The sequence below is a fragment of the Sander lucioperca genome, chromosome 4 (assembly GCF_008315115.2).
Source record: "Sander lucioperca isolate FBNREF2018 chromosome 4, SLUC_FBN_1.2, whole genome shotgun sequence".
Taxonomy (NCBI): Eukaryota; Metazoa; Chordata; class Actinopteri; order Perciformes; family Percidae; genus Sander; species Sander lucioperca.
This window is the reverse complement of record NC_050176.1, coordinates 18,205,760-18,232,438: the sequence shown is the minus strand read 5'-3', so window position 1 is coordinate 18,232,438 and position 26,679 is coordinate 18,205,760. Positions and strand designations below refer to the sequence as shown.

At 41.5% G+C, this 26,679-nt stretch overlaps 1 protein-coding gene across 1 annotated transcript in view; it reads left to right on the top strand.

Moving 5' to 3' along the window:
• The window catches only part of LOC116043028 (protein phosphatase 1 regulatory subunit 29-like), a 75,138-nt gene extending 48,813 nt beyond the window's left edge, over window positions 1–26,325 (top strand). Inside the window, exons 2-5 of the mRNA XM_031289524.2 lie at window positions 15,541–16,061; window positions 18,979–19,128; window positions 19,677–20,671; window positions 21,186–26,325. Of these exons, the coding sequence (XP_031145384.1) occupies window positions 15,870–16,061; window positions 18,979–19,128; window positions 19,677–20,671; window positions 21,186–22,761 (2,913 nt within the window). The 5' untranslated portion in view covers window positions 15,541–15,869 and the 3' untranslated portion in view covers window positions 22,762–26,325. The remainder of the gene's footprint in view (window positions 1–15,540; window positions 16,062–18,978; window positions 19,129–19,676; window positions 20,672–21,185) is intronic.
• The last annotated feature ends 354 nt before the right edge of the window (window positions 26,326–26,679 follow it).

The following is a 26,679-nucleotide window of genomic DNA, read 5'->3' as shown; positions in this document are numbered from 1 at the left end:
GGCATTGATTATTCCTTTTGTAATCCAAGGGCTTTTTTTATGTTTTTCCTTTACAAAATATTCTTTCACCGGGCAGTGTTTATTATGCAGGGAAGTGAAGATATCTAGAAAATTACAATAAGCACTGTCCACATTTGGTTCTCTGTATACTGAAGTCCAATCCTGGAGCGCCAAACTACTATTTAGGGCACGGATCGTTTCCTCAGTTGTTATTCGTTTAGAGATTTTTACCATAGCGTCTTTTGTTTTTTTGAGATTACAGTCATACAAAGTAAAAACAGGTAAGTGGTCAGTGATATCACATATAAATAGGCCACTTGTGATTTGATTCCCCATGATGTTAGTAAAAATGTTATCAATGATTGTGGCACTGTGTGACGTTATTCTGCTCGGTTTTGTTATAGTTGGATACAGAGACAAGCTGTACATTGTATCATAAGTCATAAGTCATATCATAAGTTTTGAAAACTGTAAGCACACTTGCAACCACTTTATCGGCATTGCTGTGACTCACTGTGACTTAAACAAAACTGCAGAGACGAGTTTGCTCCGTCCGCACTTCTGCGCATGTGTGTGTGTGTGTGTGTGTGTGTGTGTGTGTGTGTGTGTGTGTGTGTGTCTGTGTGTCGGAGACCCGCTCTCTGTCAAGATGCAGAGAGGACAGATAAACTTGCGCTTATGCTCTCTTAGGTACTGAAATTTGGCACCGTTTGATTTAACGTGAATCAGTCCTCGGTAATACTGAGGTAATTCGGTTGGTACCCAAAAAAGTACCGACTTCGTTACCCAACCCTAAGGACACACAATTTGTATTAAGTCCAATAAGGTCACTGATGGTTACGTTTTTTTAATGGTAATGAGCAGACACGAAGAAACATATGAACACAATATGACATATGATATGCCATTTTGTTGCTTTCTTGTATGGATGTGACCGTCTGGGCAGCCTGATCTCACAGAATTCCGTGAAATGATCATGAACTGTTAACAGCGCATTACGTGGTGGTGGGACGGAATGTGTAAAAATTCCGTGTGGCCACCACGGAAAACAATGCCAAAGTAAAGTCAATGAGAAGATGACGTAGCAAAGGGATATTTCACCACTGGAAAGCTGAATATATCTTTAAATTGGGTCACTTATGTAGTATAAATGTGAAAAGAAATTGAAATTGGTGCCTTCTAGGCCGAGAAAAGACAGGAAATGTGTTTTTGGCTCAAGTGGATGAAAGACACCAAATCCCAGAATGCACTTGCTTCGCTGCTCTGAGTCCACTCCCAAGCCACGCCTACCGTTTACAGACACACAGACAGTGAGATGGTCAACTCAACTGTGTTTTATTGTCATGTCAACCATATACACGAAACAATGTTTCACCGTGGCTCAAGTGGTTACACAATTAAAATATATAAAAACGACATTATATAAAAACGACATACGAAACAGGCTACATTTAGTGCACACACGTTATATGCTCAAACAACACTTTCACCCAGGAGACCGGGGATCGTGTCCCGTGTGTCAGGATTCCTAAACCCAACCGTCCCGTTGTTCTTTTCCTAAACTCAACCCGTCCGCTTGTACGACCATCCCGTTCTTCTTTTCCTAAACACAAACCGTTGTTGTCCCGCCCACCCACAACCTTTTCCTTAACTTAAGGGGCCATGTTCATTTCATGGAACTATTCCGTGGCCCGATCATGGAATTTTCGGCGATTCTGTGAAACTGTCACAGATTGTGAGTTAAGGGGCCATGTTCATTTCACAGAATTCTGTGAGATCAGGTCTGGGAGCCGGGTGCATGATTACTATTTTTGTAAAAGAATGAGTCAGTTTGTCAGAGTGGGAATCACATCATTTTCTGATATTAAAGAAATCTCATTCACTATTTACTGACGTAAAGTCTGATAATCTACCTCCTTTCAGATCTTGCTGATACCATTCTTTGTGAGTGCAAGGTAATTTCTCCAGTCCATGTTCCAAATAGAAACCAAATAAAAGAGAAAGCAGTGCATCAGCTAGATTCTCGTCACAAAGAGAAGGACGCAGATAAGTTTTTGAATTAGATTTTGTGAAAGAGAAAGTATGCTAGTAACCTTTACTGCGCACTTGGAAAATGGTCCAACTCTGAATAGGAAGAGAAAAGATCAGAGAATTGATAATAGAAAATATTTCAATGCTGGTCATCGTCAAACACCTGATGCACATTTAACAGTGGTTCGTGCAGTGCGAATTTTACTTAACTGTAAAGAGAAAGTCCAGCATCCATAATTCTGGTGGCGCTGTTGCAGATGGGAATCTGACGGAAAACTATATCTAAGTAGAAGCTGCCAATGTCTTTAAATACTACGCACGTGACTCTGCCGTGGCTTGGTAGCGTTGCATTTCCCCCGACTCATTTCCGGGTTCTCCTTCTCCATAAACAACATGAAATCAAGGAGAGGGTTAACTTGTCCTGCTACAGATTTCCCACCCTGGTCAGATAGCACAGTCGGTATACTCTCCGAAGCTAATCTGCGTCACCCTCTCACTTGCTCTACCACACACTCCCCACGCGCACACACACCGAGCCCAGCTATTCTCTTAAAGAGATCTTATAAAACAAAAATACCAATAAGCTTTTATGTTCTGTCACTCTCTTATTCTCTTTTTATTATTACCTATTAAATGTATTACTTTTCCAAGTTTTTTTTTTTTATAGCAAAGTTTCACTTCACAGCTACCACTTTTGAATTCATGTATCATCAACACAAGTGCAGCTTGACAGGATTATTGAGTGGCGAATGAGTGTGAAAGACCCTGCTACATTGTAATGTATTGTGAACAACTAAAAGGGGCTCCTGTATTCTCTTTTAGACCTGCACAACAGCAGTGATGAGGCGTGATGTCAGGAAAGTGTGTGACCACCCTGCTCTGCAACAGCATGCATGTTTTTTTCCAGAACTCACTCCCTTGGCACATCTCAGCTCTCTCTCAATTTGATGTCTTTCTCTTGTTAATGATAGTGTTCATTGTTCTTTTGTGAAGTTGTGTCAATTCATGATGAGGAAAGAACAAAAACAAAAAATCATATTTAATATATATTTTAAGCTTTCAAGTTTAAATTAATAGAAATGCACATTACACAGACCACATACAAATAAAAGGACTGCATTAGAGTAAAATAGTTAAGACCCATTTGCTGCATGTTGTCTCCCCTTTCCTGTCTTCAAGCTATCCTGTCAATGAAAGCTATAAAAGCCCCAAAAATAATCTTAAAAAAAACAACAAAGATCTAATTCGCTTAAATGGTACGGAGCCCCTAAGGGGACATGACTTTTTTTTTTTCTTGTGCACATGAGAAGGTTTCTGGTGTGTACACCAGAAAGTTTGCATTGTTTAAAAACGAGATACTTTCTGGTGCGCACGCAAAAGTATCTCGTGCTCAAGAGAAACCAATCTAAGGCTAGGAAAATTATTCTAACAAAGTACTGCTAACGTTATGTGGCTAAAGTTCCATTATTTCACATTAAAGTTATTATTTCACATTCACAGCATGAGATCTGTTAACAGTTGCTGTATCATCTTTGAGTTTGTTGATGACACTATCAGGTACATTTCATGCGTTTTCAGGAAGATGAATACCTCCTCCTCGGCAGCCATTTTCACTGCTACTCAGATTGGTTTCTTGTGCGCAACAGAAAGTATCTCTAAAAATGTCCTATGTCCCTTTAGGGGCTTCGTAGAATGGTCTTCCACTTCAGCATATTTTGATAAACCCTCGGTTATTTCCCATAGGCAGTCCAGTCATACTTAAGTCGCCTTAGTGAGAGATGTCTGGGCGTCTGTAGTGCTGTGCCAGGTAACAGAGGCCAGTACGGAGGACACACTGTAAAGCCTCTTTTGTTGGCACAAGCGAGAAGTCTTGTGGTGGAGCTGCCGGGGAGATGCAGCTGAATATGAACTGAAGTCCTTCATAGAGAGAGCCAGAAAATTCCACACAGGGAGAGATAAAAGCATGAAAAACATTCACCAGATCCCTAAATGAGAGATTTTAATATTGCATTGGACAAGATTGAAAATCGATACAGCATAGTATCACGGTATTTCTTAGGTATCAATCTTTTATCATATATATATATATATATATATATATATATTGCACATGGGAATTTAACTGTGAGAGGCGCTCTGGTAGCTCACCTGGTTGAGCGTGCGCCCCATGTACCAAGGCCCAGTCCTTACCTTAGCGGCCCTGGTTTGATTGCAACCCGCAGACCTTTGCTGCATGTCATCCCCCCCCCCCCCCTCTCTCTCTCTCTCCCCCCCTTTCCTGTCTATAGCTGTCCTGTCAATTAAAAGCAAAAAAAAAAGTTGAAGATAAACAAAAACAAAAATTTGTCTTTTTAGATTAAACAGATGTTGATAAAGTTTTTCTTTGGGGCAAGATTTGAAGTTGGAAAAACAATTATAAATTGCAATATATCGCAAAAATCGCAATAATATCGCAATGTGACATAAGTATCGTAATAATATACTGGTGATTCCCACCCCTAATGGGAACAGCTACTTCTTACTAGCTTTTTACTTACTTTTTTTGTACATGATTTATGAAACGCTCCTGTGGGTCGTATTAGAAGGTAAGAATAGGAATAAACGACCTATATCGTCGTTTGGTTTGGAGGACCTCCACTTCCTCTCTATAAAGCCTCTGCCTTTCCTCGTAATTCATCTCAGACAGATGCGGTCTGGTGAAGAATGGTGTGTTTGCATTTGTCGCTGCCACACGTTTAGCAGGACAAGACAAAACACCTCAGTCTGTTTAAAGGTGATTACTGTGACTGATGACTCACAACCTGCACCCCATCGTGTCGCTGTGTGTATCAGTGTCTCCCAGTATATATCTACACGTGCCTGTGTCTCCACTTCTAGGTATTCCACTGAGCTTCTGTGTGTATGAAAAAGTCGAAGTGCATATGCAGCTGTGCGAGTCCCTGCTGATGTGATTGTATGTGCCCACTTTTTCCCGATGGTTTCGATTGTTATCTACGCTTGCGTGACAGACCAAAGCGATCACTTCGATCGCTCTGTCCCCGCATGACTTGATTTGTGACAGTTTGTAGGGAACACTCAGTTCTACAGTGCAAGCTCCTCGTTTGCTGTCAAGGACATGATTTTGCTGACAGGCTGATGCTTGTGAACAATTGTCAGAATACTGTTCTTACACAGTATGTAGTCAGATAACAATGGCGCAAAACTTGCAGACAGTTTTATAGATATTTTATCTTGTCTTTTTTCTTTCTATGATGCTTTAGAAAAATAGCTTGTCACAGATATTTTTCAAGTAAATCTAACTGCATGGCTATACCGACAAAAAGTAAGTAATATTTTGAATTACCCATACTGTAATGGAGAAATAATGGCTTTTACTGATATGCCACAACCATGGTCGTATCTACCATTGAGGACACAGAGGTCCGGACCTCGGTATTATTTTTTCCAAAAAGAACTGCCAAAAATAAACTTGTACAACACCAAGATTTGACTTGTTCCTCTGTCTGATCATCATCACTGTCATTGCTTGTGGGTGATGGGTGATTGCGTAGGCGGTGAAGTAGATTATTTTGTCGTAACTATACAATCTTTGGTCAACACGGTGGTTTTTGGGTATAGTGTCAACTAGTCTCACATTTGAAGTTACTGTTATACAATAGTTGCTCTCCAAAAGTCTTAACGTGCATATTTAGATCAGGGAAATAAAAAAATGTGGACCTCTGTATTGCTAAAATCCTGGATACGGGCATGGCCACAACTGGTATTGAGGTCTGTTTAAGTGTAGCGAGCTTAACATGTGTGGTTAAGGTGTAGGAAAGTTTTCCTTAATGGATTAAAGAAAAATTACATGACACCAATTCCTCAAAATTAAACAAAAAACATTGTTTGTAATTGTCCTCCGGAGTGATACATACGTGTTTTCTGAGGCAGGATAGGATCACTCGTCAATGTCTTCCAAAAGCGTTAGAAATTACAGTTACAAACAGAAACCTATTTCCAGTTGTGACAGGAAGGTTTACAAGAAAATGAGTTAGTTATGGTCAGGGAAAGATTGTAAGAGAAGCTAACATTGACTGTTGGTAAGAAACAGGAAGCAAACACTGGTCTACCATGTCAAAGTCCAACATTGATTCATGTCCTCCTCTCTCTATGGCTCTATATAATAACGTCACCCTGCTTCCCTATTGCTGCCGCTGGATAAGAGTCATAGGGCCACTGGAGGGCTTCGTCACTTAAATGTAAACATGTCATTTTTGAGCCCCTTTGCTTCCAAGGGAGGACAGTCATCATTCACACAGAATCAGACTTTACTAACCAATTACATGGGTACAAGGATTTTATGTGGTGCAGAACACCACAGGAAAGAAAAGCACCCAGCTCGGCGAAGTACTGCAAATGCGGAAGTGCCTAAAACCTGATTCGTTACCTCAGTAAACATTTTCATAATGAGTTTATGGTCTCAATCGCTAGTTTTAAGTATTCTGCTATACAGAATGATATTCATTTTTTTAATTATGGTCTCGTTGATTTTAAAATCGCCGATAAAGCAGGGGGTGTTTTAGGGCGTGGCTATGATGTGATTTCCAGTGAAAGTGTGTAACATAACGTAGAGTGTAAGCAGCTCCTCCCTCACTCCTCCCTCTCGTCTAAAATCGTCACATCCGCAACCAGGATGGCTGCGCCCGTAACGGCAAACTCGACGACTCATAGCAGATCTCCACAAACCAGTGGGTGACGTCACATCCCTGTCCATTAATATTAACAGTCTATGGATTAGATAGCTGAAAAAAAGATATAGTAAATATTTTTTTTTGAACATGTTAAAAAATAAAAGATAAATAAGAACTTTTACATTTCAGCACAGGCAAGAAAACCAACAAAAACAAAGTCCCCAGAAAACATATCTTCCACAATTATTGTAAATGATTCATATAAGGATTCACATGTTCAAAAAGGAGTAGGAAGAAGTTGTCCTACCCCCTTTTTTCTATTTTTGTATTTAAAAAATACATTATCCAGTTAATATACGCATTTACCAATCACACAAAAGCAATGCATACAGCTCAGTTAACAGAGGAAGTAAGGTTCTGTGTGATGGGTCATCTGTGTGCAAAGACACCGGTAATGTTGCCATCCAGGGCAATCAGCGGCTTAGAAAGAATACATGCAAATACTAATAGTCTGCAGCAGTGTTTGACTAGACTTGAAGTATAAATAAAAGCTTCAGGTTGCATTCACGCCCATGTAAATATAGCCTGCAGGGAGCCCATGACTGCTGTGTAGATTAAAATGAGAGCGCATCTGTTGTGTGACTGGAGGTTAAATACCTCTGGGGATAAGTGGCAACCAGTGTTTTTCTGTCATTTGGATGGACTGACCCTTTAAATTGGCAGCTATCAAGTAAATATGTCAGTTGTCAGCATAGTGTATGTCAACACCAAACTGTGCAGCATTTCATTCTACTCATAAATGAGCTACTTCTGAGCCAGTCACTGGGCCCTGAGCTGCTCCAGTTGCCAAAAAAGAAGAGGATGCACTTACACTGGACGGCTTCCATGTGTGAATGTGTGCATATGTCCAACCATTCCCTCCTTCTGGTATCACTGTGAAAAAAGACTGAAGTAGCATTTCGTAATGGATTAGTTATTGATCTTAACAGAGTGTTGTTGTACCTCCTAAGAAATCTCCTTATCCTCTCCTCCCTAGATGGAAGCGGATTTGGGTCTCGGGGAAACGTGTGTTTCCTTCAACTTGCCTGATTAAATAAAGGTTAAAAACTTCTCCATCATCCCTTCAGCATCCACTTCCCCCTTATCCTCATCTCTCATTTCCATGAAAAGGTCAACCTTGAAAAAGAGATTCAAACCCCAGTTGGGTTAACCTGTTGGAATGACTGAGAAGCGGAATTAAAACTGATGAATTATTTCACACTACAATCCCTCTTCTATTCCACCTTCCTCGTCGTTTGCTATCCCCTTTCTGCTTCTCTCTCTCTCTCTCTCCCTCCCCTTCTTTGTCTTCCTCTTGCTGCCTCCCTCCCGGCAAGGAAGTGATGATCCCATAGAGGGCTGTTACTTCAATATACCTGCTGAGTGGAGCTGGAGGGGAGAGCTTCTGCATGGGTTTTAAAAGTAATTAAGACACAGAGGTATAGCAGACGTGTACACGCACATGCACAAGGGCACATACTGTACGCACACAAGCACAGAAAGTCACTATAATGAAGTGTTGGTGGTAACTGTGTACGTTTGGATTGAACGCGTTCACTGCCGCACCGAGGAATCTGCACACACATCTTTTGCAACCTTCTTTCTACACTTGGGAGCTCTGCTCTAACAAGAAATCAGAACATAGGCCTCTGATTAGTTCCAATGAAAACTGTTCAGAGTGAAGGCCGAGGATTATTTCGAGAAACAAGGACATTTTTTCAGAAAAGACAAAATGCTGTTGATTCCGTTAAGTCATTTTGCAATGCTGTGAGCGAAGTCAGAGACAGATGCTGTACCTCACAACGTATGCCAGTATCAGACTACATTCTATTTTTATCTTTGGAGATCATCATTGTGTCGATGGACTATGACCAATCATAGCTTGCTTTCCTTCACAACTTTTATGACATACATCAGAGCGGAGGAGACAGGGACTTAACTTCATTGTGCTACCAGAGAGCTCCAACATCGTTCCTATTTAGATTTATCATGTCATGTTCGTGCACTAAGGGTGCTCTGCGCTCCAATGGGTCAACATCATGGAACACAACGTAGAAGTTATCCAACTTGGCGAGAGAAGGGGAAAAAATTCCAACATGCATTGTCGTCAGGCATTCCAGTTGCTGCATTAGTCACCTTCCACTGTCACGCACACACACAGAACAAAACAAGCATTTGTCGCATCTGACAGTCATTTCTGTTTTTGATGCAGCATGCCTATTGGGTACAGGCCATTATTAGGAGATGTGTAAATCAAGTAGTAACCCATAAACAGCCCTTAGAAGCAGTAAAAACCGGCCAAGGTATGCCTTTCCAAAAATGCTGTCACCATTACAGTCTAAATCTCAATTGGTCATCACAAAGATAGAAGTAAAAGAACACACACACATTGTACAGTATGATGAAGAAAGCCCTGTCTGCAATATGTTCTTTTATGACTCACACAGTCTTTCACAAGTTATTGAGGAAAATAGCTTTGGGCATGCCTCTGGGTTGAGTTTATGAGAACACAACTAAGCATGGCTGAGCCTCATCCAGAGAAATAGCAGGAACATCAGACAGTTATAGACCCCCACTGGGGCCATGCTAATCTAACAAGCCCAAACAACATCCGAATTTTTGATTATAAATGAACAAGCAGCTGGAGAACTGCAGCCCAGCACTAGTTAGGGCTTTGCCTCAAGAGCTCAGATCTGGCATTCTTTACTCAAACAGTGTAAAGACAGCCTCATTAACCCCCTGCTCTCTCAGCTCGTTTGTATATAACCTCTATGTACATAACTTGCTGTGCTAAACATTAATGCTTGCCTCTGGAGGCTGCTGAAAGTTGTTCTTGGAAATTTAGGAAATCACTGACTGAAGTAAATGAAGTAGGTTAAGTTCGAGCGTGCAAGTCAATTACGTAAATTGGACATCTGTGCCAAAATTGGTGATGTTTAATAGTCCATCCAAGGACTTAAAGCATCAGTTCATCGGGACCTTTTTTCCAGTAGAATCTAGTTCCAATGAAAATATTCCATAGTGAGATTTGTAGACCTTCCACAGGACTGGGCGATGGTTTCAGGAGAAATGTTCAGTTGTTGATGCAGCTGGACCTAAAACGTTACTGTCTCAAACGCTGTGGTGTCCCATGATGCTCCACTTGTCCAATTTGTATTGGTAAAATCCACCAGGCTTTCACAGAAACACAGCAAGTGGCTGAAAGCACTCAGCAGCTAAAAACTTCCTTTCTGGTCTGCTCTCCCTGTGGGAGTTTGTCTGGTAGACAGCCAACAGATGTAACATACACTTTGAACAAAACTGGAGAGAGTTCAATGTACAGGAAAAAAACTAGAGAAAGAGAGACAGGAGATGTTGAGCTGGGATGGAGTAGAGAGTGGGTTGGAGAGAGAGGAAATGAAGAAAAGCAGGAATTACATTGATCAAAGTTGCTAATATATCAGTTGTAAACATCAGTGTTTCACTGGGTTTTAAATTCAATAAACTTTAATTGCCACAAAGACACCATGGTGGAAAAATTCAGAACCTTTATTTTGGAGTATTGTTAGAGGAGGGGTTTCTTCAAAATGAACCTGTAATATTTTGTATTCATGCTGCAACAATGTACTTACTGTCATTAATTGTAATTAGCATGTATGTGTTCTTTTTCATAAAAAGGACAACTGTTTTTCCATGCACCGTTTAAAAGCAATGACCGATGACCACTCATTCATGTAATCGCAACAGAAACAAAAGAGACGGGTGACAATGCAAAAGGAAGAAAGCCAGGGACACATATTTAGAGACACAAAAAATAAAGTAATGACTAACATGGAGACTAACAGGAGACCAACAGAAAGACATGAAATAAATGAACCTGAGAGAATCAGAACGAGACATGTGAAGAGAGGGGATATATTGTACGCACAGGATTTGAAGGAACCGTGCAGCCGCTTCATGAAAGCTTGAAAGGAAGAGAGAGAAGAGACAGGAGTGAGGAAAATGGATTTGAAGGAACAGTGCAGCAGCTTTGAAGGTAGAGCAGGCAGGCAGGCTGGTTGGCAGGCTGGGACGCAAAGATAGCACTATTAGGCATACTTCTTAATTCTCAATGACTGACTAGCCGACTGACTGGCTTGTTAGCCAATCAACAGATTGACCCGCTGTCTGTCTGACTGGCTATGTATTTGATTGGGTGGCTGTTGGGCCTGCTGATGGACTGGATTGATTGATTGATTGTCTGGCTGGCAAACTAGGAGGCTGTCTTTCTGTCTGTCTGTCTGTCTGTCTGTCTGACTGACTGGTGACGGGTTTCCTATATGGTCTGTTGGATTTCTGAATCACCGGCTTGGGTGTCATGTTGCTTCGCGCTTCCCTCTATCTGCTGTCTGTTTGTTTTGCCTTCTGTCTATCTATCTGTCTTTTTTCTCACTCAGTAGAAAGGTTCATGACCTCCAGGGTAGCTGTGCTACTCTTGTCTTCATTGTTGTTGCTCTTCTTCAACTCTTGCAGCTCAGACTGGGCGGAAACAGAATTTTAAGCCGCCATTACCCTAACTTCAATCTAAGCCCAATTCTAGCTTTAACCTTAAAAACACATCTTTATAATACTTAAGACTCATGGTTAAATGGTCTGGTCCCCCAATAGTTAACCTTTTAGGAATTCAATGTGTATCCTCTGATGAGAGTCCACACATTTCCCTCACTGTTACAGTACTGAAAGTATTTCTGGCAATCAAAATAATACCTTCATAGAAAAATCTGCAATTCCTTCTTATATACGTATATATATATATATATATATATATATATATATTTTTTTTTTTTTTTTTTTTTGTCCATTTTTCTTCAGGTTTTACTTTTTAAACACTCTCTGGAAACCTAATGAAGTTTTTCCTATTTTCTGTTTTCAGACTGTGCTATCAGTCAGGCCCAATAGCTGTGTCATGATTGGAACCGGTGGATAGAGTTAATATGGATAAGAAAAGTATGGTGGCAAAAAGCAAGCATATATCTACAAAGGTATTAGAGTACAGGTGACAGTCACTCTGTTCCACTGCTTTATTTCTCCATGCTTCATGAATCTTAGCTGAAATAATTCACCCTTGGACTGAAAATGGAGCATCCAATTATTTGAATGTTTAATGCAAAACAAATGAGTGATTCTTTAATTATTTGGAAGGTAATTATGGCAAATAAATACCTGACCAATCATGCTTAAGGGAAACTTAGATGTTTAATTTAAGAGGTTCCGTGATGGATTATCACAAAGTTTTGTAAATATATTCAAGGTTCCAGCAGATGTATCCTAATGACTTTAGCAAAGTCTAGTTTGTGGTTTTAAGTGAAATGTCTAAACAACTTTTGAATGGCCAATCAGACATATCTGGTACATACCCCCCCCCCTCCCACACACACACACACACACACACACACACACACACACAGTGGCAATCTGTGTTGTGTGTCTGTTTTGGCAATTAACCGAGACAGTACTGTTTGATTGACAGTTTTAAGCTCCTTTTTTTGCAGAAGAAAGAAAGAAAAAAAAATGATGCTAACCATTCACTGAACTTTCCAACACTCATGTTGATTAAACAATGCCTTTGAGAGTTTTAGTATTCATTTCTAAAGATGATATTGTAGTTTATGTGCGAGCGGGCGTGTCTATTCCACCATGGAGCCTATCATCAATTGCAAATATAAAGTGTTTTGATTGTAAAGGCTTTCATTACCCATGCACACTGACTCCCTGTAGTATCTCTGGTTGAATCAACAATTGACAGAATGTAGAAAAACACATTTAGTCATTACAAATTACTGATAATTACTTTCAACCTAAATCTGAGATATGTATTTTCCCATGAGGACAAACACCAGGAAACCAGGGGCCCTTATCCTCTATTGGTCTTACTTTGGGAACTTTCCATTTGTTTCTGTGACCTGACTTCATTAGGGTTTGTCAGATGCAAAGCTTTAATTAAAGCCGAGCTATCAGGAACATTAATTAAACACAAAGAGAGCCTGGTTTGGAGAAGAAACAGAGGGGGAAAATAAGGCTGTCTCTTCCTCTGGCTTCTTGTCAAAATTAAATCAATGGCAAGGGTGATAAAAGCAGCGAGGAGGGGATGTGAGAGCACACAAAAGGTGTCAGGTTGTGTTTTGGCGATGAAGCATATTAATTTGTGTTTCTAGTTAAAAGGCAGCAGAGATAAGCAGGCTTAAAACAATGTCAGCAGAATAAAGAAAGGGACAGTAAAGAGGAAAAGGAGTAAGCGGATGAAAAGAAATACAGACAGAGATGGAGGGAGACAGGAGACTGACCCAGATGTTAAGATAGACTGGAAGAGCGTGGTCTGGATCATTACAGCATTGCAATTATATTAAAGAAATATATATAGTGCTGGTCTAAGCTGTTGTGACTGGACACGGAAGTAAAAACTAGCTTTGAAATGAGTCTTGACTGACTTGTCTTTTATGTTTGCAGAGCACAGTATATACCATGTCAGGGTAGCACTCATTTCGTATTAGATATGATGTAAATATGAGCTGCTGACAGGGGGAAAACAGCCTGACGGTAATCACAACAACGACACAGTATTTTTTTTGTGGTCTCCAAAATCTTAAATTGCTAAAGTGTGCCAGAGACTGTGTACATTCCCTTAAACCCTAGTACAAAAAAAATAGATAGTGAGGAATATATCACTACACGATGACACTAGGCTTGGAGTTGTCTTCAAAGTGTGGGAAGAGAAGGAATTTAGAAATAGGATGAAAAAAGAATGAGTATGATCAATGTCCAAATTGTTGTTTGATATATAATTCAGTTTGCTTGCTTCTTCTCATCACAACGTGCAGTGAACTAATGCTCACATACACACACACACACACACACACACACACGGCTCTACGCAGCAGTTAAATCAGTGGAATAAATCTGCTTCAAAGCTGAGTACATAACAAATGATTAATGAATGACTTTCATAATTATCAAGGTGGAAAGGGGTTACTTTAGCTGTTGTTCCACTGAGCTAAAGCTGTTATTGCTTTGTTTTGTAATTGTGGGTGTTGTGGGTGGACGCACGTAAGGAAGACAACGGTGCTGGGTCAAAGGCAAATTGAAGGCCTGTGGTGGAGGAATTGAATTGTCAATATCAATTTCATGGAACAATTTGAAGAGAGGACTGAGAGCTGCTGGGGGTGTGGTGCGGCAAAAATGAGAAGTGACTTGAAGGCTAACTGAGGTGCATGTTGGGGCAGTGGATGAGAAGGAAGGCAAGGAGGAGGACAGGCTATTAGGGAAGGACCAGTTTAACAAATGTATCCAAAGTTGGCTTCCATTACACCTGAGTAGATTGGGTTGAACCTGGTCTATATCAACAATGTTCCACTTCCAGGATTGCTCTGGTGCTGCCGGAAATTCCGCCAGATGTCGCTCTTTTTGGCCAGATGTACGTTACCTTCCGCTTTCTTTGTGTTGGAATTTTGAACTCTGGTGGATTTGTGAGGACTATGGTTAACTGCTCCTCAGAACTCTGCAGGGTAAATCCAGACAGCTAGCTAGACTATCTGTCCAATCTGTGTTTTCTGTTGCACGACTAAAAGAACTTTTGAACGTACACATGTTCCACCCAAACAAGTTCCTTCCCGAGGCTATTTGGCAGAGGCACCGTTCGGTTCTCTGTTCGGCGCTTAGTGACGATTGTGATTAGTTTAAAAAAAATGCCAATAAACCAGATCATGTTTTTCTCCCATCCCGGAATGCTGTGTGTACTCGCCAGACCTTCCTCCACAGCGCTGTGGAGGAAGGTCTGGCAAAGCGAGACTAGGTTGAACCATGTCATTGCTTCATTTCTTGCAGCAGGTTATGTTTTCTTCATCTGGCTGAGACAACCTATAAAGCACAGAGGGAAATGTATTTGGAATTGAGATGGAGTACTCAAGAAAAGTCTGTTACCCAGTTGTTGTTCTTCCTATCAATTCCCTGTCATTCATGTCGTGGCCAGATACCTTTTCCCTGGGGAAGGGAATCAAAACTTTGAAAACAAATTAAAAGCGTCAGAGCTGGGGTGATGAGATACATGCTATTTTATGCTGGATTAGAGCCTAATCCACAGTTAATCCCCTGAGAAAGGTAAATAGCTAAATGTCAGCTAGTATCCTGTTAAAACATGCAAATTACAACAGCCCTGCTCTGTTTTCCACTTAGCCCATCTTCCCGTTTTCACCCTTATATAACTGCAGCTATTACATTTTTTATTGTTTTATTATGTACATCAAAGTTGAAATAATAGAACCACAGCTGCAAGCTGGCGAACCTTGTAAACAATGATAAACCCAAAGAAAAGCGGTGTTGCTTTCATAGTCTTGGCAATTTCCATTTTTATTGGTGCATCATATGCTAATGTATGAACAGAAGAGCTGCAATTTGTTCTCATATGAGGCTGTTATTTTCATGAACATGAATAATTACAGAACATTAAAACCCTGGTTTAAATTAAAAAGTCAAAATATATTTATTTGGGCTTTATTAAGACTTATGAAAATAATCATGGCAGTTAATGGATTTATTACTGTGGTGCATTACCTTGAAGGGATTGGGTAGCATGGGTATTAGATTCATATACCTTTTTTTTACACAGTGCTTTTAGAAATCAGACCTAAACTCAATTAATTCAAAATCATCTGGGGATATGTGAACTGTATTACAATTTTCTGCATAGTCTTAATCATTTTGTCATTATCACTAATAATGTTAATATCCCCCCCCTCCCTCTCTCTCTCTCTCTCTCTCTCTCTCTCTCTCTCTGTCTGTTATATAGGCCTTCTGCCTTTCTCTGAGAGGGAGTATTTCCTCATCTGTGTTGTCGAGACATACGGTTGGCAGGGGCCATGAGTAGCTGCTGGGGTGACAGTCTCCAAAACCCTTTGACGTGGAACACCTAAAATGGGGACAGGATTTGCTGCCATGCTGCAAGCTCAGCTCTAATCACCGTGAAGACGCCCTTCCGTTCACCTTTCTCTCTACATAGATTTAACCTGCTTGCCCCTGACCTGCAATCCTTTTTAATTTGAAACTGCTACTTGCTACCGCTCCGCCTTCAACTACTATTTTTTGCCCCTCCTTTCTCAAACACTCCTAATCCAAACCATGGCCAGCAGACTTTGTTTGTCCTCCCTGGTTCTCTCCCTCCTGCTCCCTGCACTGTTGCTCCTCCACCTGCCTGGCATGGTGAAAGGGGACTGCTGGCTGATAGAGGGGGACAAAGGCTATGTTTGGCTGGCTATCTGCAGTCAGAACCAGCCTCCATACGAGACCATCCCCCAGCACATCAACAGCACGGTCAGTATGAACTTATCTTTCTGTAGGCCTTTTATACTGTGGTTGAAACTAGGGGTGTAAATCACACATTTTATCACGATACAATATGATTTTGATTCTTTGGACAAGGATACAATATTTACGGATATCACAAAGTCTGACACGATACAATTTCGATTTGATTCGATTCAGAGGCCTGCAACCGATATGCAACAATACATACGCGCATTTAACATAATCAGTTACATTTATATATATTTACAAAAAAGCACCTAAAATATGATTTGACAATTTCATTACTAAGCTCTTCCAGACATTTAAATTAAAAACAAACTACACGTTTTGATGCAAAATAATGATTATATAAGTGGGAATTGCAAAATAAAGGTGCATTGTAAAGATGTATCAATACTTAAATAATATCGATAATATTGAATTGTTGAGGATAGAATCAATATATCGAGCCAGATTAATGTATCGTTACATCCCTAGTAGAAACCCCTAGTATGTATGTTCTAGTATGTATGTTATAGTTAAACACAGCCTTTGCATAAATGGTTGTACTCTTGATAAGTACTCTCATAAGCATTGTGCCATGAGCCTAGTAGTTTTTTTTCACAGGTGCAGCTGTATCTGCAAAAATGTAGTTGTTGAATGTAGACAGAGTCATTGAGTTATCAACAGCTTGGGAACCATCTTCTATAATAACAAGATGAGCTATAGGACCAGTCCTTTTTAGCAAACTTAAAGCAGCCATATTATGCTCATTTTCAGGTTCATAATTGTATTTTAAGGTTGTACCAGAATAGGTTTACATGGTTTAATTTTCTAAAAACACCATATTGTTGTTGTACTGCAGTGGTCTCTCTCACTGCTGCAGATCCTCTTTTCAGCTGGTCTCTGTTTTAGCTACAGAGTGAGACCTCTTTTCTTCTTCTTCTTCTGTACTATCTTTGATTGCACTGCACATGCCCAGTAGCTCAGATGTAGATCATGTCAGCTAGCTAGCTCCATAGACAGTAAAAGAAAGGCTGTTTCTACAACTTCGGTCAGTTACAAGGCAGGATTAGCTGGGAGACTTCTAAATGAGGGCGCACATGGAAGTAGTTCTTTTGTAGATTATGGTGAACTTGTGTGTGTTGTAGCAGTGCTTTGCTACTGAGAACGAGGTAGCATGCTAGCGTTAGCATGCTAGCGTTAGCATTAGCGTTAGCATTAGCGCTAACGCTAGCCACGAGCTAATGGTTGCGGTTAGCCTGCTCGTTTCGGCTGTGACGTCACAAGCCGTGCAGATTTTGAACAGCTCACCAGGAGACTGAAGGCAGGACACATTCAGAAACCGTATCTCACTCTAAACACCATGGATGGATTTTTTTCAAAGTTTGTATGAATGTGGAAGCACCAGAGACACAACATAACACCCCAAATCCCAGAAAAAGTGATTTTTTCATAATATGGGCACTTTAAACCCCTTAAAGTTCTTTCCACCATTGTGCTGCAATAACCGGCCTGGAGCCCAGCCACCTCTATTAAACAGTATGGCTTCATGCACATGGCATTATTAACAATAATTAATAATAATGGCTTTTTGCTGCAAGTCAAATCTCATCTTCTGGTCAGTCAGTATGTTTGTGGTTTATTGTGTGATTCTGATGGTTGTGATAATATGTTGATTGCGGTGACAACTATGACAGTGATGGCAATACAGTATTCATAATGTAATTTAAGAATTTTTAGATTCTAAAAATGCATGTTGCATTTTCCTAATCAAGTGCAAGGTTATATTCATCTGTCCAATGATAGTGACCATGGCAGCAATAATATCTAAATTTTGATGTGGCTGTGATGATATTATTAAAGCAAATAGTTGCTAAATATGTTAAGTTGGTGACATAGAAGAGATACATAAACCAATTGTTTTGTGTTGCTGTTGTTTGTGGAATTGTTGGCTACCTAACTACTACACAATCTCAAGAGCAACTAAGAGGGGATCCCTCTCCCAGGACAGACAGATGTCATGTGTACAGAATAGAACATAATAGAATTACAATAAAGACTATGAATGTGAACTTATATGAAAAAGATGGATCATGGATGATGTCAAGCCGCTTCTGTGTCACCAAACAGCTAGAGCCTGAGACACACAACCTCCTCTACACCCTGTAACCTGGAAGTAGGACAGGCTACACATACTGTACACATCCAAGAAGCAAAACTGAAGCACATCATTCACACAGATATGAGAATGAAACAAATACACAGGGGGACAGAGAGAAACAAGTTCCAGATCCAACATGTGGAATGAGGCACCGACCGCCAGGAGAGAGAGAAAGAGGTCCCAGAATGGCCGATGGTCCAGCACAGAGAAGCCTGAGTAAAAAGAGAGAGGGAGGGAGAAAGATATATATATATATATATATATATATATATATATATATATATATATATATATAGATAGATAGATAGAGGGAGAGGGAGACAGACAGACAGACAGACAGAGAGAGAGAGAGAGAGAGAGAGAGAGAGAGAAGACAGTGCTTGGGACAAAAGCAACAGAGGGACATTTTAAAATATACTAAGTGTTTCAGGTTTTTAAATTACCATCTGCAATTTGCTGCATAACTGATTAAAACCGAAAAAATTACAATTAGGTGCTTTAATATTAACAAGAAACTACATTCCATTTCTAGCATCAACATTTACCACTGCTAGATATCTCAGGCTGGATGCTCAGGTGCTTGCAAACAGGCTGTGATTAACTGAACAAATTTTGACCAGATGTATAACTGGGAAAATGACTCATTAGACATCAAACTTGTATGTTTGGAGGTGTATGCTCTTGGCAGCTATTTTTGGCAAAGCGTTTCGGTTCTCCTCTATGGCTGCCAGAGGGTACAACACATCAACTGAAAGTCATCCACTCTCTTGTCTCCCGTAGGTTCATGACCTGAGGCTGAATGAGAACAAACTTAAGGCTGTGCTATTTACCTCCATGTACCGCTTCACAAACCTTACTGACCTCAATCTTACCAAGAACGAGATCAGTTACATCGAGGATGGGGCCTTTGCTGGACAGGCCAACCTACAGGTCTGCAGCCAAGAACACAACTGTTTGCATGTATTTGTTTATCTCTAACTTAAAATCATGAAAATATTATTTTTAATGCTCATACATTTCTACAAATGTGGTTGAATAATTTGTGTTGCCTTTATAATAGAAATCCCATTTAGAAGTCTATGCTAAATGAGGGTGGTCATGGAAATGTAAACTGATCTGAATGAGAGCACCCCCCCCCAAACCACCATTAAGTGGAGACTGGATTTATTAATACAGCAGTTTTTCTTAAACAATGCAGTGCAATCTGTTAGAACAAGTTGAGCTAGGAATATACTGTATTCTGAAATCATTCAACTACAAACTCTAGTTCTCTCAACCTGTTCATAGGTGGCTGTTGAAAACTTTCTAACTTGTAGAAAGCAGAAAAGCGTCTCAATGATGTGTCTAGTTCTAATAAAACATATCGTATTGATGTAAACTGCATTCCTTAAAAACATCCCCCACCAAATGATTAGCAATTAGATTTGTTGTCATGTTAATTAAAGATGTCAAGGGGCTACTCTCTTTTTCTGTCTCAGGTTCTCCAGCTGGGCTACAACAAGCTGACAAACCTGACTGAGGGCATGTTGAGAGGTCTGGGTCGAATGCAGTGCCTCTTTTTGCAACACAACCTTATTGAGGTCATTGCCACCAATGCCTTCTGGGAGTGCCCCAGCCTCAGCAGCCTGGACTTATCTTCCAATAAGTTGGCTCGTCTTGACCCATCTACCTTCACTGTCCTCAACAGGCTGCTGGTGTGTGAACTAGCAGGAAACCCGTTCCACTGTGGCTGTGAGCTCTACAGCTTCCTCACCTGGCTGGAGGCGTTTAACAATGTAACCCACACTTATGACCGCCTCCAATGCGAAACCCCTCTGGAAATGACTGGTTATCCACTTCTGAGCCCGCTGCCCGGACACGGAAAAAATGCCCGTTACGCTCTTTTATCAATGTGTCGCGATGGTGTGATTATTCCAGGGATGACCTCCCAGACACCAGATCAAGATGGATCAGGTATGGGTTTGGACATCCCAGACCAAGGTCTGTACCACCAACCAACCATATCGTCCACTGCAGACCCTACCTATAATCATCAGATTTCCATGAAGCTTCAAACTGTCTCCCTCTACACCGCTTCTCTAATGGTGCAAATCCCACGACCATACAGTAAGATGTACATCCTCTCCAAGTACAACCACACGTTTTTTGAAGACATCAAGCCCCTTAAAAACAAAAAGGAGGTACTCATTTTGGACAAACTGAAACCTCACACAAATTACACTTATTGTGTGGCTTCTGCAAGCAAAACTCAGCGCTACAACCACACGTGTCTGACCTTTTCTACACGAGCTATGGGGTCAGAGGACCAGCGAACCGATCCATCCACAACTACCCACTACATCATGACCATCTTGGGATGTCTGTTTGGCATGGTCATTGTGCTTGGATTAGTCTATTACTGTCTCAGACGACGACGCATCGAGGAAGAGAAGAAGAAAGCTATAAGCGTGAAGAAAACTATTTTGGAGATGAGGTACTAGACAATTTTTTATGTTAATGGAAGTCTTAAGGGCCACATTATAACCCTTTTTCATGACAATGAATTGTTGAAGAGCCACTATAGAGATAGTGACTACATCTGAGATGTTTAGCCACAACAGAAATGAACACTACTGTGTGTCCCTTGGGTAAAATTGATTTCTTTGGAACAAGTTCTGCTAAAGGCATCAGTTCATTAGATGTTTTGATTCAAAGCCCTGAAAAGTCTCATTTATTCTAACTACAAACATTTTCCCCGACCATACTCTTTATTGAGGCTTTGGGCCTTGTTATTTTTCATAGTTTCTTTAATTAAAACAGCAATATTCTGTCACCCCATGGCATCACTGAGAGGACATATTAAATCAAATGAACTTTAAAAAAAGTATTAGGTACAACTGCATTTTGCAATCATGCTGTTAGTATAATGTGCATGATGTACATAATATGAGATCAGATAATGAAACTATATGTATTGGCTGTGTTAAAGTGAATCTGTTATTCTTCAGGTATGGCCCAGAGGCGGCTGCGGCAGTGGCCAATGACCCAGGTGCCATGCAGCGTCTCCAGGAGCAGGCTCACCACCAGCACCACCATTCAGGAGGAGCAGGCGGCAAGCTGCCCCCGTCTGCCTCCTCTAGCACAGGCATGCTCCATGGCTCCGCCAACACCAGTTCTTCTCGCCTCTCCACCCTGCCGCAGGTGGAAAAAATGGCCACTGCCTTCTCTGAGGCAATGGGCAGCAAGGGCAACTACATGGATGTGAGGACGGCGGGAGTGGCAGGGGAAGGCAGAGAGGGAGGGGTGGGAGCTGGAGGAGCAGTGATAGCAGGGGAGGTAGTTGTGGATAGGCGAGGCGGGGCTGAGAATGGGATAGAGGCTGGGGAGGATTCGGATGACGATGGCCGTGGCTCAGCATCAGAGATCTCCACCATTGCCAAGGAGGTGGACAAGGTGAACCAGATCATCAACAACTGCATTGATGCTCTGAAGCTGGATGCCTCTGCTAATGTTGTAACCACGGCTGACAACGGCAACTCTGTTTCCTCCTCCCAGCCACCAACTTGCATTGCGTCCCTCCCCCGCAACCTCCTGCCCCTCTCTCCAGGCCACCCTGGAGATCAGATCATGGCCTCCTCTCCAAAGGTGCATCTAAAGTCTCACCCCCAGCCTCATCCTCAGCCCCATCCTCAGCCACATCCTCAGCCTCATCCTCATCCTCAGCTACATCAGCTGCCTCACCCGCCTTCTATGGCCCCAGTGCCCCTGGTCATGCCCCTGTCTGAGCGGCCAGGTATCAGTGGTGGGGGGTTCCTCTCCCCTCCTTACCGTGACCCACCCCCAGCCAATGCAGTGCGGCCCCTTCAGAGGCAGTTGAGCGCTGACACTGCTGTAGTGAAGAACCGTTGCGGTGCCCCCGCTGTGGGATCTGTCAAGAGCAACAGAGTGTTCAGTGTGGATATCCCTGAGCAGCGCAGCGATCCTCCCAAGTACCCAACAGAAAAAGGCAGCCCTGTGGGTTGTGGTGGAGGGGGTGGAAGTGGAGGAGCTGGCGGAATAGGAGGCTGCAACGGGAATGGGATGGGAAACATAAATGGTGGTGGGGTGAGTGTGAATGGGGGTGGGATGGGGTGTAACAAGGGGAGTGGAGGTGCGGTAGTTGGCCCTGGACAGCAGCAGCACCACTTGGAAGTTCAGCCAGACTACCACAGCTCCGAGCACCGCCACTCTTTTCCTGCACTCTACTATGAGGGCGGCAACGACTCACCCTCACAGGCCCAAAAGGCCTCATTCCTGAAGCCACTGGGCCGCACCAAGAGGGATGCCACATCCACCTACTCCCAGCTCTCACCTTCTCGTCACCACAACTACAACTCTGGCTACTCCTCCAGTCCAGAGTATTCGTCTGAGAGCACACTGCGGATCTGGGAGCGATTCCGGCCTTACAAGAAAAGCCCCAGAGAGGAGGCCTCCTATATAGCAGCAGGCCACGCCCTGCGTAAGAAGGTTCAGTTTGCCAAGGACGAGGACCTTCACGATATTTTGGACTACTGGAAGGGGGTTTCTGCCCAGCAGAAGCTGTAAGCAGAGGAAGCTAAGTCGAATGTTCTTAGGAAGATTCTGAAGTTGGATTCCAACAGCAGACTAATAAAGGAGAATAGATGTTAATGTAGCAAGATATATGATATTTCCTGTGAGGTGTCAAGTGACAAGGGTCGTTTCCCTGGGTGATTTTTTTTTTTATTGATTCTATGACAATTCTATGACAATCTATTGGCATTTTAAGAGGTTGTCTGTTTTCACCACAATACTAAGTAGTAATTGACAAGAATCAAGCTGTTCACCAGGCTACCTTATACTGGGCACCTTGGTCCTCGCAAGCTTCCGTAGACCTGCTGAATCCCTACTAATGAGCAAAAAAGAGGTGGTAACCAGCACCTCTTCTTTTACCTGCCTTTTACCTCAATACTGGTACACTGTAGCTCGGTTATCTCACCAGAAGCAGCTCCATTCATGATTTACCCCCCCCCCCCAGCTTCTATTCCCATCAAACCTCCATTCACACAACAATCATTCCACTGCACCTCCAACACCTGTTCTCCTATAGAAGCATCATTTAGGGAGATAATGAGGGAGGGAGCAGGATGAGGAATTAGGTGCATTTGTTTTAGAGTAGCCTGAATATCCCTCTTTGGGGGAGGACATTCGATGGTACTTATTGGGCTAATTGTTCTTCCTGGCATTTAGCCAGTGTAAGAATAGGTCGGGGAGGATGTGTGTTGAGCATGCTTATCGATTCGAAACACCTAACTACATATGTTCAACGGTGTGTGGGCATGTATACAGTATGTGCATGCTGGGGTGAGTGTCTGTGTGTGGGTGGGAGAATAGGGTTTGGGTTGAGGCTGAGTCGTCCATTATTCTCAGCCTCCTCTACGGTAGTAAAGTGGATTGCTTAGTGGAGATGTTTTGCATATAGATACCCTCCCATTTGGGGAGTTGTGTGTGTACATGAATGTGTGTGGCCCAGCCTGTCTGTCGATCTAGATGACGTGAATTAAACCCCTTCAAGATCGGCAGGCACTTTTGTCTCCTAGCCCATTTCTTATTTACAGCTGTAGCGTATTTCTTTTGAGAAGGGAAGCTATGAGGTTGGAAATTTACATTTCAATAGTGCAAGTCATGCAGAAATTACTTTAGGGTGGGTTGTGCAGGTTGGCAAGACAGGTGTTAGCTCCTATATTAAAGAACCCTGTAATCACATTTAGGAATAGAGGCAGATTGAGAGCAGGTTAGAGGTTTGCAGCATCTCATTTTGAACATGCCAACGTTGAAGAGACAAAATACGGTCCTTATATCAGCTCAAGTCGATAAATATGTCATATGCTCCCTGCACTACACAGTGAGATACAATGGATGATAAGCAGAGTGAAGGCCCAAAGGATACTCTGCTTAGATGGCCGTCCACTCACTATATATGACCCTGCTTTGCTCTGGGCTGGAGCTTGCTATGAACCAAAGTGCCCAAAGTGAGGTATGATTTCACAACTTTTTAATTATATTTATTATATTTGCTTTTCCTTTTAAATATGGTTAATAGGGAATAATGTAGCCCCAAGGATTTAATTTGGTTTATTATTTAAGATTTGGGTTTGACTTTATGGGTGTTACAATGAAATCTGTTGAAACAAATAGGAGCAAGGCTTGGTATTATTACAGACCAAACAAAGAGACTTTGTTATGAGACAAATGTTTATCTCACTCACATTATGCACAGAACATTCTCATACACAAGAGACAAAAATGCTGATGACTCTATCCGTACAAATGCTTTGGAATTTACAAAAGTAGGCTACTTCTCATCCATATAAATTATCTTTATGCCCTACCTTTGCATTGACATCCATTCTGTGAAAATATTAATGTCAGCTGGACTATATAGTCAGAATTCCTTTTTCTGCCCATTCTTACTATCCTCACCACTGCCATCCTGACCTCTCTTTCTCTACTGTGATACATCTCAATTGAAAAGGTATTAATTCTGTTTTAAAATGTCTAATTAATTCATTCTCCTCCATGTTTTTCCCCTGCCCGCCACCTCTGTCTAACTTAATGGGGGTAAATTAATGAGTAATTTGCAGAGGTTGATGTCGTACCATCGTCAGAGGTCAGAAGAGCGTGCTGATATTATTAACTCTGCCAGACTGGGAGCCTGATTGAAATTAATGACGGCTTTCTTGGTCTGCCTATCTTTCTTCTATCCCTGCCTCCCTCATCAGATGCTTAACCAGGAACGGTCCTCAGTAAGACACTCTAAAAAAAACTAAGGTAGGATTTATGCTTCACCATGACTGTGCAGGGTATGATTAGGCCAAGGTAAGGTGATATAACCTCCTGTGCCGTTATTATTTGTCTTTTGAGTCCGATCGGTCAAGAAGGACCAGTCTATCAAGCCTGGAGGTAATGCATTTCTATTTGATTTTCCACTGGGTTAACTTTGATATCATCGTTTTGACAGGTCTAGAATTCTCCCGCTGTTCAAGGTGTGAGTTTGATGAGGAAAGGGAAAGCGATGGGTGGCATTTATGCTTTGACCTATGAAGATCTCTGTCTACAGAATTGGGCTCTATTCAGAAGTTAGAAGATAAATCTGTTGTGAAGTAACAGAAGACGATTCATGTGTATAAAGTGCATGCACATTGGACCTTTTACCTAAATAGTACACTCTATTGCTTAAGTAGAAAGTAGTTCTAGCAAAAAACTGACCACAACAATGTATGTTACCGTATGTAACCAGGATCATTTTTAAATTGTGGTATATCAATGCTGTGAGCACTAAAAACAAATTGAGAATGAGAAATGAGAAAATATGTTTTGTACTTTGGGTGAACCAACTATTTAATTATGCTGTAGTGATCTACCCACTGTTTTTGCTTTTGATATTCCATTGTGTTTCATATGAATAATGACTTTCCCTCTGCTCTCTATGTCATGTGTGGCAGCCAATCCGATAGACCCACTAGCATTCACAATGGGATGTCCAAGGCGCGTCATTACTCTGCTATCAGATCAATAGAACTTAATTTGGTTGGGTGGGACCACATAACAAAACAGAGCAAATTCCCTTTGGCACTCAGTAGGACAGCTTCCATTTTTATAAAGAGCCCAGTTTTCTATTTTGGCCTATTGTTCAAATTCCACTTGCAGCTCCCCTATGTTTTAGGTCGAAGGAATCACCAATCAATTAATTTTAGATTAGTACCACAGGCTATGTAGAGGTGGAAGCTTTTTAAAAATAATGGCTTCATTTGGAAGAATGGGCGGAATAGAGCTGAGGTTACCTACATATAGCCTCAAGGCTTTTCCCTGGATGTAAAGAATAACTAGCTCAGTTATTCATAAGCACAGTGTCCAATTGTCATAATTTGCTTGATATCATTAATCATTCTGTCCAATGGTCCATTTTTCTTATTTGAACCCTCATGCTTTTATTTAATTATTTACACTTACTCTTTAATTCACTTGCTTTTCAAATAGATTTTATTTTGCTCTGCCCTGTTTGTGTAAATGCACATATCACTAATATAATACATTTCAGAACATACAGCCAAGCCTTGCTCCTCTTCCTCAGTTGATATATTTCCTTAAGAATGTATTCATCCACAGTTGAATCATCTACGTTATTTTCACTTGACAGCAAGGTTTTTGATCTCCTTACAATGAAGGGTGTCTGACTCCAGTCCTCAGTGGCCACAAATTGAGACTGACGGATGTACAGATACGGTACCTTAGGGATTGCCTGTGTGTCTTATCTCCAGTCTGGCCAATTAACAAAAATTATGAATCAATGTGGAGGAATCCCTGAAAGTCTCAGGCTTCCAGAAAAAAAAACTCCAGGAAACAATTGAGATGGAACAACTTGTGGCAGTCTCTGAGGAGTAGTGTCAAACCCTCTCTGTCCAGAGCTGTGAATCCCAGAAGTACATTGGAACTGGTAATCAG